At 43.5% G+C, this 12,967-nt stretch overlaps 1 protein-coding gene across 4 annotated transcripts in view; it reads left to right on the plus strand.

Annotated features, from left to right (window-relative positions):
• The window catches only part of Mbnl2 (muscleblind like splicing regulator 2), a 155,869-nt gene that overhangs the window by 111,517 nt on the left and 31,385 nt on the right, over positions 1-12,967 (plus strand). For 3 of the 4 annotated variants that reach the window (XM_028770897.1, XM_028770888.1, XM_028770907.1), the window contains exons 5-6: positions 1,863-2,126; positions 9,395-9,548. In XM_028770897.1, coding sequence (XP_028626730.1) covers positions 1,863-2,126; positions 9,395-9,548 — 418 coding nt within the window. Of the gene's footprint in view, positions 1-1,862; positions 2,127-8,691; positions 8,746-9,394; positions 9,549-12,967 lie in introns of all 4 variants that reach the window. The other variant, XM_028770912.1, reaches the window with a different exon arrangement.

The raw sequence follows: 12,967 nt of genomic DNA on the forward strand, positions 1-12,967 counted from the left end.
TTTGTTTTGTTTTGTTTTTTGTTTTTTTGGTTTTTGGTTTTTTGAGACAGGGTTTCTCTGTGTAGCCCTGGCTGTCCTGGAAATCACTCTGTAGACCAGACTGGCCTCGAACTCAGAAATCTGCCTGTCTCTGCCTCCCAAGTGCTGGGATTAAAGGTGTGCACCACCACTGCCCAGCAGAGGCTTGGGGATTGGTAGTTTGAGGCCAGCCTCTGCTACATGGTGACTCTGAAGCTAGCCTTGGCTCCAAGAGATTCTGTTGAAAAACAGAATGAGCAAAACCAGAACCTAGATGAATATCTGAATAGATTTTAGTTTAGAAATATTTGTAACTGATGGTGAGACATTGGCCAGTACCCAAACAGGAAAAAATTGGGAACAACTCTGAGATTCAGACTATATACCTGTCACCTTGGCTTAGCCATAGGTCAGTGAAGTACTTTCTCAGAAATGACAGACTCTCACAGACTTGACCTTCATATCTCTGTCCCTTCAGCACTGGTGATCAGGAAACAAACCAATGCTTACATTTACTAGCTATGGGACTGGAGCCCAGGAGAAGCAACTCCACAATTCTCTGGGCTCTTTCCTGCTGATATTTATATCAGGATGAATTATATAAGTAATATATGTAGGCTTTTTTTATTTTATACCATCTAGAATGAAGAGTACGCGATGTCTACAGAATGTAGCTATATAGTAAAGTCTTAGCTCACTGCAGGGATCAGAGGATAGAGAGGTCCAGTTGTTTGAGATCAACGCTTCTAACTTCTCTGTTCCTTCTGTTTGTTTTCATTTTTTTCCTCTTACTATATTTTTCCTCTCTCTCTCTCTCTCTCTCTCTCTCTCTCTCTCTCTCATCTTTATTCTTCTTTGGGAGTGATCAAAAATACTACAGCGAGTTTAAAACGATGATGTCGCAAGTGTTAAGTGATGTCCTGTGATTGGTGACTCTACCTGTGATACCTTTGTAGAATGGGGGGGGTGTGTTCAGGAATCTTCAGTCAGGAGCTTTGCCCCCATCCTCAGAGAGGTAGCTTGTGTACAACCTAACCATGCTCTGTACCAGGAGTACATAGCACCCCAGAGGTATTATTGGAGTAGGGGGTACTGAGAGAGAGAGAGAGAGAGAGAGAGAGAGAGAGAGAGAGAGAGAGAGAACACCAGCACATAAACATTGTAAGACGACATAGGTAGATAGAGTGACTACAGAGAACCAAAAGGGAAGAAAGGGGGATGGAGGGGACAGAAGAAAAATAAATGAAAAGATGGTGTGTGTGTGTGAATTACATAACTGTGGCCACATAAGCATAGTAAAAAGGAAGGCAGGAAGACAATCAATAGATGATTGATTCATTGATTCATTGATAGACACATGCACACACATAGATGCGTCCTGTATGATGGGTAGATGTATGCTGTGTTGTAAAACTGTTTCCACACAGGCACTCAAAGACATAAGTAAGTAATGGAAACAAATATGCTATACTTCGCAGGAACAGTGGTGTCATTGTTCAATCATTCTTCCTTTGCTGTTTTAGGTAAAGAACAGATTTCAGATTGATTTCTCCATTTCGATGTTCACCCTAGAAAAGGGGGCAAAACAAAACCAAAATTAATTCTTTAGCAATTCTGGTAACTTGGGTTCTAGATCATAACAGTTTTACCCTCTGAACCTAAAGATACCATGAAGGGACTCCTTATCCTCCTTCCTCATCGCCTCCCTCCTCCTCCTCCTCCTCCTCCTCCTCCTCCACCTCCTCCCCCTGCTCCTGGTCGTCTCCCCCACCGTCCCCTCCGTTGGCGCGGTGGTGGCCACCAGGCTTTCTTCTGCAGCGCTCTGCTCTTTCCCGTTGTCTCAGGTATGCAGGGAGTTCCAGCGAGGAAACTGTGCCCGGGGAGAGACAGACTGCCGCTTTGCACACCCGGCAGACAGCACCATGATCGACACAAACGACAACACCGTAACCGTTTGTATGGATTACATAAAGGGGCGTTGCATGAGGGAGAAATGCAAATATTTTCACCCTCCTGCACACTTGCAGGCCAAAATCAAAGCTGCGCAGCACCAAGCCAACCAGGCCGCGGTGGCCGCCCAGGCAGCCGCGGCCGCGGCCACAGTCATGGTAAGTGCGCGGGCCGCGCCCGCACCGCTGCGCCTCCCAGGCCGCGGGTGGTGCTTGCGGGTGGGGAGGAGCTGTGCCTCGGACAGCTGGGAGACAAGGCTGCCATTCCCGCTGCTCCGCTGCCTAAGCTCTGTTGTCATCCCCCACCCCTTCTTGTTTTGTTCTGTTTTGCCCTTCCTTCCCTTCACAATAACTAAATCCCCAAGGTGCAGGGAACCCGGGCTGTGAGCTCTGTCCCCTCTGCAATCTGGCCTCTCAGCCTCCCAGGTCCTCACTGCAGTGAACCAGGAGACAGGCAGAAACTCAGAAAGCAGACAAAGCAAGTGGTACATCCCACTGCTGAAGTCAGTTTGGGGAAAAGGGGGTGACCTTCAAAGATGCCCAGCAACCAGTGGCCCTGTCAGTCACTAGCTTCTCCTCCCATTTCCTCTTGGCTGTGCTGCCTGCCAACAACACCGAGATTTCAAGCACAGCAACAACTCAGGGAAGGATGAAATGGAATTGAGCTATCTGGCGCTAAAACAAACGAAGTAAAAGACCTATAACCCAGGCTAGCCCTTTAATTCTCCTCACTGTCCCTCAGGAACCAATGCTGCTATCACTCCTGAATCTCACAGCCTCCAGCTGCCCCCTTGGCCCAGGAAGCATTGTCATTTTGATCACCTGGGAGCCTATGAAGACACCAGAATCTGAGTCTCACCTAGAGTCTCGGGGTCAGAAGTTTAATTTTTAAAAAATAAATTCCCAGTTAGGGCCTGGAAAGATAGCTCAGTGGTTAAGTGTGGACAGTCCTTGGGAAGACTGGGGTTGGCTTCCAGCACTCACATTAGGTGGCTCACAACAGCTAAAACTCCAGCTTGGGGGGCGGGGGCAGGTTCTGACTCCTAGCAAATACACATCCACAGACACACACACACACATCCACACACACACGCACACACACACACACACCATTTACAACTTCCCAGATGTTGTGTATGCATGTTGACATTTGAGAGTCACATGACCAGACCACTCCTCAAGCTTGGGTGTATTTAGGAATCAACTGAAGGGTTCGGAAAGGCTTTGCCTAACCGCACAGCAGCTTGGTGGAGTGCTATGGTTTGGGCAGGGGCCAGGCCCTGGGCCCTCTGAATCTTTCGGGTGACTCAACTCCAGTGCATACCCACAGCTGAGAACCTGGGCATTAGGTTGCAGACATTTCTAATGACTTTACTTTAAAGCGAGACATCTGGCTGGTCAGAAGTCTTTAAATGTCCAGTGGGCACATCGCATCCACTCATAGAACCCATTTAGAGCCTGCCAGCCCTCAAGCACCTGCTTGTCAGCCACAGGATGGGAAGTATGGTGGGCTCCAGGGGCTCTGAGTGGGAGAAGGAAGGACACAGAGGCCAATCGGCCCTGGGCAAGAATAGATAGTAATACAGAGATGAAAGGCACCTAAAAGCATAGTCAAGGTGCTTGAGAGATGGCTCAGTGGTTAAGAGCACTGGCTGCTCTTCCAGAGGACCCAAGTTCTATCCTAAGCACCCACATGATTCACAACCGTCTCTAACTCTGGTACTAGGACACCCAGCGCCCTCTTCTGGTCTCCACAAGCACTGCAAATGGTTCAGACTATCTCTCAAGTGTCCTGTGTCCTTTGAAAGTTTTCAGACATTACACTCAATCTCTCCATTCCTTTACACGTGGGACCAAATGCATCCACATGAGAGGGAAGTGTTCCCATTAAGGGTTTAGTGGAAGTAAAACCCTAAACCTCAGTATACTTGAGAACAAGGGAGAAGTATGCAAAGATAAAAACACATAATTCAACCTATATGAAAGTGAATTGTCTTTAGAGAAAATAAGTCCTTTAAGTCTGTGAGTGTAGAGGACTCGGTTTCCATCTACTTAGTGAATGTCTTACTCAGTGAGAGTCTTCTCTGTAGTCAGTTTTTCAGACCAACCCCAATTTACCACTCTTCGATTTGATTCTTGGCCAGCAAGGTTCCTGCATGGCATTCATTTTATAAGCCATACTCGGACTTAGGGCACTCCTTGGCCTAACCAGGACTCTGCTATGGAGACAGTTGCTTAGCTGGCCAAGTTGACTTTTCTGCATCATGTAACACCTTCAAGGAAGAGAGAAAGACGGCTTGGGAATGCTGGGGGTGGCTACCAGGTCTGTCTCCCCTTTCTCCCTTCCATCCCCATTGGCTTGTCACTTCTACTCACTGAGGTCAGCCTTTCCCAAAGACACAGCCATCTGTAGGGATACGTCCTTACACCTGATGAGAGAGGAAACAATGTTTCAACAGAGGTTCTAATTAAGGGAGAAATCATTGCCATTTGTCTTTGTGGCTATATCTCTATGGTCAAAGTGATAGGAGCCGATTACCCTGGGTCACAGTGGCTGTCTTTCACATGATGAGCTCTGGAGATGAATCTGGAAATGTTTGTCCCTCTCACTCAAGTACCTGAGGAGATTAAAAACCCAGTAGTCAGGGTGACTACCATGCTCAGCCCTGACTTTGTCATGCTAGAAGTCTGAGTTCCAGTACACACAATCAATACCAAATCCAGTCCAGAAGGGGCAGTGTACCGACATAGTCAGCGGTAGGTGACTCAGGGTGGTGGAGACATGAGCAGAAGTGTCCATTTCCCCAAAGCCCCACAGTGTGAAGCCACAGCTGAGCTCTGCCACCGGCCCTCCTCCACATTCTCACGTAAGCTCATCAGAATGCAGGAAGGTTACTGCAGTAGATGCTGCGAGAGTCAGTTACCATAGTTTCTTGGATTGTTACACTGTGCCCAAATTTGGAGTGCTGAGCAGTCACAGGATTTCGAAGCATCTTCGGAGGCGACGGAAAGCAATGTAGTTTCAGAACAATGCCAGCTCCCTTGTGACAGTGATGGGAAGATTACTGAATCTGTCATGTCTTTAGAGTTAATGTGAAGGGCTTATTTGAAACCAGCCTAGGTTTGATGAACCGAACAGGCAAGATTAGCCAGAACAGTGCAGAAAGTCTATTATTCTATTTCCTTATTTAGAGGACAAATGGAGAGCTGGGTGCAACTGAAAATGTTAACATTCCATTCAGCCGACTTCCTTAGCTGAAGATGGCACACTTCTATGGTGTAGGTTCTTATTACTGCCCAGGGATCTTCCCTTTTATTTTAAATAGTCAGGCATTAAGAAAGAATGCAAAGCTCCGAATCTTGAAAAGAGAGGCATTTCTCTCCATTTGAGCCTTACTCTTTTGTAATACCTCTTAAAATATGAGCATCTCACTCATGACAATTTTTCAGACCTGAGAGTGAGCTCGTTGGAGGTACCCTTTGGTAGTTTTAACACAAAGAATATTTGATCTTCACGTGTAGTCTTTGTTCACATAAACCAAGATGGAGGGCGATGGAAAGAAGTGGTAACAGGACAAGCTGCCGTCAGCCAGATAAGTTTCAGTTGTTGCGGAAAACACTCACCGGAACTCCGAGCCCACGCTTCTGTCTGACTCATCTTATGACCAGTAAACCAGCACTTCTGATTGTTTCCCCTGGCTCTCCTGACTTCTCTGGTCCTCACCTCGGATGCTGGCATGGACAGTTGTTCTCACCTTGACCTGCAGTGTGATGGTGCCTTGACTGTGAAAAAGAAATCTCAGCTTCTCATAAAGTCTCATCCCCTGTGTCCGTCCGTTCAGACCTAGGCGGTAGAGGGTCAGGAATAGAGACAAGGCCAGCAAGAAAAGAGCCCAAGTATCTGGCGTGCAGTAGGGTTCTGGTTAAACTGCCTTTTCTTGCACTGGTGCCAAACAGGCTCCCACCACACAAAGGACTGCTCCGTCCCTGAGCTGAGGTCTGAGCCTGCAGGTCAGTCGCTCACTGCAGGTGAACGAACGTTCAGTGCGGGCATTCTCACCTGGTGCGGTAGCTCTGTGCCAGCAAAGGCTGTGGTGAGGTAATTATTTATCTACACAGGCTTCTTAAAAACAGTCTATGTGTGTGCTGTATGTGCATTATATAAAGCCTTGATATGTATGAAACCCTTCATACTTCATACAAAATCTCATTGTATCTTACAAGAGAATTGCATCTAATAGAAATACACTGTGCAGTGGAAAAGAGAGAAATCTCACTATTCTTACTTTACACTAGCTCCTAAGTTACTTTAAAGTGTAAAGATCAGGTTTTAACAACCTAAAAGAAAACAACAACAACAACAAAACAGACCATTAAACATCCTTATGACTGCCGTAAAAAGAAATACCTAGCAGTACTTATTCTGCTTGGAAAACTCACTAAAGGATGCTCTGTTGCATTAAAATGCTGTTGCTGTACACCAGCCTTTAGAGACTCTTCTAAAAGGCAAGTCAAAAAAGACCCACCCACTAGGAAATTTGTTTGCTAAATCCCAAGGGCTAGAAAAGTGGGAAACTTGAGACTGAAGGTTAAGGACAGAATGACTTTGGGCTCTGCCTGCGGTAGCATTGCAGTGTGACCTACGAGAGCAACCATGGAGCCCTCTTCAGTGAAACACGATTAGTTGAGACTCAAAAACCACAAGCCTGTGAGGGCCAGCGGGAAGGCCCAGTGAGTGGTCATTTGCTCCCTGATAACCTGAGATCAGTTCCCGGGACCCACACAGTGGGAGGATGACTGTCTCCCACAAATCATCCTCCGCCACCCCTCATGTGCCATCTTGCATTTGTGTAGAGGTGCACACACATACATGAATGAAATCAAGCAGACCCTGCATTAGTTAACCATGGGAAACTGTATAGAGGGGAAAGATTTTAAGCAGAATGGAGTTATGGAAGTTTACTGAACTTACATTTAATAATATCCAGGAATTGCTTAGCACTGTGGTCCGAGCTTCTAATCCTAGCATTCTGGAGGGTTGATGCAGGAGGATTGCTGTGAGTCCAAGGCCAATCTGGGCTAAAAAGTGAGACTTTGTCTCAAAAACAAAACAAAAAGAAATACCTAAGAGATTGGGCTGTTTTTGCTTTCAATATTCCATTTGTTTTTAATCAGTTTCCTATTATTCAATGACCTTTATCAAAACTACTTTCTAAAACAATCTAGTCCCTGTTGGGGTTTCTGTGCCTACAATTCTTTCAATTTTATTTCTAGTCTCTTTCTCCAAGGTCCTCGACTCCTAAGCTCTCCCCTCACATTTTTTTTTTGAAATCCTGAATCGTGGAATGATGAGCAACCCTACATTTGCTAGGGAAAATAGCATTAACTGTTCCCGTCTTGAGGGCAGAGCACCGTCTCTGTTTGTTTCAAACACTACCTTTCTCCCACAGAACTTCAGACTGAATTCTGTCAGACAAACCTTGGGGATTTACCTATTGTGTAACCATCAAAGGGGGATGGTCATTGTTCCCATTTGCACTGAAACTGCTTCCTGGACTTCTTTACTTCCACAGAATCCTATCATAGAATTTTCCCACCTTTTAACAACCAAAAAGAAGAGATTTTTTTTTTTTTTTGCATTGAGGTCTAAATCAGTCCATATCCAATACTACCTTGGTTCCAAATGAAGCTATCTTCCTAGAAGTGTGGTTGTAAGTTGAAGGCAGCACTCCGCTTGTCTGAAGGCAGCGTTCTGCCATTTTAGCTGTTCTAGTGAAAGTCCCACTTGTCATCAACTGGTTAACCCCTGATCTAGCTAAAAGTACAGATAGTACTACTAAAGATCATTTTAATATCCAAGGACGTGAAATGCCTTTTTAAAGGGTATTTTCTTAGTATAATCCGGTAAGTTGTTTGAAATAAATTATCATTTCAAATCTGGTAGAAACAGAACGGATGATAAGTTAGTATTGAGAAATGAAGCAGAGTAAAAGTGAAACGCTGGGAAAGTTCCTGTTTAAATTCGAACTGTCCGAGGTCTGGGACCCACCCTAGCAGAATGAAGGCAGGACCTGAGGCAACCTCCCAGGTGATTCAGCCAAAAAATAATGACCCAAACCCAAACTGTTTTGCGTAAATAACCTTGTGTTTGAATATTTTTTGACTGAATTTTTTTTCTGTCTCAGTTTGCCACTTCATTTTGTTAGGTTAATCTGAATCAAAACATAGCTAAGTGAAAAAAAACATTTTTTTAAAATTGGGATGTACTTGATTTCTTCATTATTTTGTATCGGAACTAACTTATCAGATGTTCTCCAGCCCTACGGTCCTTAAAAGTTTTGCATTCCCCCCCCCCGCCCCGAAGCAATATTAAAAAGTGCTTATGGTGTGTATGCGAGCTGCTGTTTTAATTAACTTTCCTGAATTTCAAACATCTATATTTTACTCTCTTATATGCTTTTAACTAAGGTATAGTAGATGCGTTTTTTGCTTCGATACTAATTTAAGGTGTAATATTCATTTCTTTAGAGAACATTTTTGTTGTTATGCATGCCTAGTGTTTTGTACGTTGTATATTGCATTCAGAATATTTTTTTCCTTCTCACCTATCCACAATGCAATGCCGTTCCCATGATGCACCTCTGCTTGCTGTTTACCTGTATGTTAATTCGCTTGAATCCCATTGGCCCACTGCCATCATGTGCTCGCTGCCTGTTATTAAAAGACTCAGTCGACTGCCAAAGCACTGAAGCGACCTCTCGAAGCAACTGTAGACCTGGTACTTTGACCTTTCACCTTTCGCTTTGCATGTAGCTTTTCAGAGAACCAGCTGAGATTTGTATGTAAAATACTGGTTGCAGCCAATCATTATTATTAATTTTAAAATGGAGGAATTCAATAAGTGTTTAGTCATCTCATTTGCATATGTAATCTGAGAAATAAATATTAAATCTAACAAAATTTTAATAATACCTTTTCCAAAAGAGTGAAGCAAATTTAAAACATGTGACTCAGAAAAAGATGTTCATTGTAATTCTTATTAACCTTTAAATTCAAGAGACTGCCATTCAGTTAAGGAATAGATATTAATAATAACGCAAACGCTCCTTTCTCTCCCTTAGTGTAGTTTTTAAAGCTGAAGCCATTTTTCCATTGTTGTTGCTTGATAGTTTTTCTTTTCCTTAGTTGAGATGCTACTCTTTTTGGGTTACAGAATTCATGCTTCCGCTCTCAATAACAAATTCTCACTCATTCGACATTGCCGCTGTTTAAATTAAGGTGCATGGCAGAGGCATCTCTTTAGCTGTCATTTTTTTTAAAGAAAGAAAGAGAAAAAAAAAAAGAATGTTGCAGTTGATGATCTCTGTGGACGTGGAACACAGGCTTGCTTTAAGTTGGACACATCGTATCGAATTCTTCACTTCCAGGCCTTCCCTCCTGGTGCTCTCCATCCTTTACCAAAGAGACAAGCACTTGAAAAAAGCAATGGAGCCAGCACGGTCTTCAACCCCAGCGTCTTGCACTACCAGCAGGCTCTAACCAGTGCACAGTTGCAGCAGCACACGGCGTTTATTCCTACAGGTACGTGCCCTTACTCTCCATGTCTGTGTCCTGTGTCCTTCCGGTCATGTGCTTCCTTCTCATCTCTTTAAGCTGTTTGGTAGCATCTAGTTTGCATTTAGAAGGTGCAAATACAGCCTGGCCCACCACAGCCCTGGCTACCTAGACCTGTTGACCTTGCTTTGATAACTGAAGGCAGTTAGCGTTCTAAAGCCAAGTGTTTGGTGGGATTTAGCTTGAGAGACAGGGATCGGGTCAAAGCTTTGGGTCTCTTCTATTTACACAAGCTCTGCAAAGTAGTTTATGTAAGCAAGATTTTTTTTATATATACGAGATAATTGAAATTTGTCCTTAACACTCAATGACCTAAAAATATAAATTCCAGTAAATACTAACCATTTTTTCCCTTCTATTCAGAGCACTAAAAAGTCTAAGGCTACTCAAATGAAATCTTCTGCTCGTATTTTTATATCCATTCTATCTCTCTCTTCATCCTTCTCCACTCTCACCAAGTTCACAGCTATCTGGAGTGCTCGTCCTCCGTTTCTAAGCCAATGAGTGATGAGAGGAGGGGCTACAGCCCCTTAGCCTACCACTCGCTGGAGACCGTCTGTTAACCACAGGGTCTCACGGGCAGAAGGGTCTTCATGAATTCCTCATCCAGTGGACTGTTTTACAGATGAGAAAACTGAGGCCCCCAGGATAATGCGAAGTGACTTTCCAAGGTGGCAGAGCTGACACAAACGCCAGGCTGGTGTTCCAGTACCTGGTCCGTTTACACAACATTACAGCACCGCCACTGGCCCCCACGGGGAGTCTACAGACTTCTCCCCGAAATCAGATTCAAGTGGGGTTTTGTTTTTGAAGTGGCTTGAAAAATAACTCACGTGAAGAAAAACAACGTAACACTTACCCATCCTGACTCCCCTCCCCGCCTGCCATAGTTTGCCCAGTTCAGAGATGGCAGACACAGCCACATGCACACGCCTCCGCACACGCCCACACACACACCCTCACGAACATGGCCCTCCTCGCTTGACCTTTTAGTCTCTGTGACTAAAACCTTGTTGGAAAGAACATCCACCGGGTTTTCCCAAGCCCATATTCTTTGTCCCATCGCAGCAAGGAGACATTGCCATTAATTATCAATGTGATTAGATATATTAATCTTAATAGTCCATAGTCTGTGAGCATTAGGATACGCTAGTTTAGGAGGTAGCTAGTTTTTATTCCAGTAAGTTTTTGTATAAAAACTATAAATGAATGGTAACCTATATGAATTAGCATTTTAAATGAATTAGTAACTGAGAAAATCTATATTAATAGAAATGCACTGTCAGAAAGTACATGAGTTCTGGATCTATATTAAAATACTTTCATATCTTACCCCATTGCGACCTTAATTAATAGCATTCCACGCTGTCTTAGCTTAGCCATAGTTGTGATTGTAACGCACCTGAAATAACATAATTACCAGAAGGTCAGCTCACCCTGAGGATCCTGTATGGTTACTACAAGCGTCTCATTGTAGACCTTGTGCCCATTGTATACTTTAAGAGACAGAAAAAAAATGCTGAATGAAAACCTATGAAAGACAAGTCTGTTTCTGAAGAACGGGAATACAGATGTTACCGTCTCCTGGGAATACCAGTGAGGCCCTTTACAGGATGTGGAATACCCCAATCCAGTATGGACTGGTTGGCTAATACATCAAAATCGTCCCTACTCCAAGATCTGTAAAGATGTCCTTAAGTATTTACTAAGGGGGGGGGGTTGATTAGCATAGTTTAAGCTAGCCCAATGCTGTGGATATGTAACGATAAATAGTCCCTATTAGCTGGGCTGTGTCTATTCGCCCTCTGGTGGATTCCCCGGGAACAGCTCAGCTGTGTTGGCAACTTTCTGTAGCCTTGGGAGCCTAAGGTGGACTGTAACCAGGTTAGTTCTGTGAATTACAAGTGTTTATAGCATACTTGCTATATGCTATAAAGATCACAGTGGATAACCACGTGAATTTTGTGTACAGGAGTGGTATTTGAACTGCCAAGAGATTCACTATACTTCCCTGAAGGTGATAGAAGGGAAGATAATTTTATTAAAAGAAATTCAGCATAAGTTCTTACCCAGTTACACAGAAAAATCTCCACGACTGTGGTAGGCTTTCTTGCTTGTCTGCTTCAGGGAATCTTTTTTTATAAACCATGTTTCCAACTTTATATAAAAAATGACAGCAGTGATAATTATTTGCCCTGGTTGTTTTTAAACCTCTGCTGATCGGGTGATGACACTGTTTGGTGATTTTTAGCAGATGGTCAACCCAATATTTTCAATGAACAGTTTTTTTAATCTTTCTGTTAATGTTTTACATAAGAAGTTTTCATACATATGGATCAAAAGCATTTTGTATGTGTGTCTTCTTGGATAGTTACCTACAGTGAAAGGGCATGCATAGCAAAACTTTAATATGAACTAAAATCCTCCCACTGACAAGATGTGAATTTGGACCTTAGGAAATCTGCCTCTAGGCTTTAAATTTCAATGTAAGACATAGGATATGGGAATTTTTCTCCACAACCACGGTGGATGGAATTTTTTTCTGTTGTTTCTTTCTTTTTTAAAAAAATATTTTATATGATTTATTTTAACCAAGAAGTTTATACATTTCCCTTGCTATGATAGGAAAGTGGCAGAATCACACATGGTCTAAGAAACAACCATGTGATAAGTAGCTTTGGGCATCTTTGTGGCAAGTTTATTCTGAATTACTCTAAGTATTCTTGAACACACTGTGATTGTTCTTCAAGACAGCACAGTTCTGTCAGTGGCGAGAAGTTATTTGCATTTTACAGATGGAAAAACTGAGGCTGTGTTTACACTACAAAATGGCATACACACAATTAAGAATTATTCAGCTAGTTCTGGCTCACAGAGGCTTGAGATGAAGTATCTGTGCAATGGAGGAAGGAAGCAAGCACATGTTTGAGATGCTAATTTATCCAGAATATCAGCATCCTGGTGAAACGCTGATCAGGTCAGAATAAAGACAGTGCAGGCAGGCCCTTCCTTAAAATACTTCATTACATTGGGAGTGCGTGTGGAAGGTTCTAGGCCAGACATTCCTGAATAATGAGAAACCATAAGTGTTACATAAAGTTTCTCACACGCTTGTAAAAGGTTTACCTTCAGTGGAAACCGTCTGTCTAAATTCAAGACGTATGGACTCTATTCGGTTCAGCAAGCATTCCTTAAGCATGTGTTATGGTCTGAGTTGCAGACTCACAATGAAAATGTAAAGGGGCCCAGAGCTGGGTAAAAACCAGAGTCTACAGTATGAAGGACGAGACAGAGGGTTGAGCTGGGGTGGAAGGGTGAGAGGCACGGTGTTCATCTTAAGCAGATGCTAGCATGAACAATACAGAACAGGGAGATTTTCCAAAGCA

The sequence above is a fragment of the Grammomys surdaster genome, unplaced genomic scaffold (assembly GCF_004785775.1).
Source record: "Grammomys surdaster isolate TR1022 unplaced genomic scaffold, NIH_TR_1.0 65, whole genome shotgun sequence".
Taxonomy (NCBI): Eukaryota; Metazoa; Chordata; class Mammalia; order Rodentia; family Muridae; genus Grammomys; species Grammomys surdaster.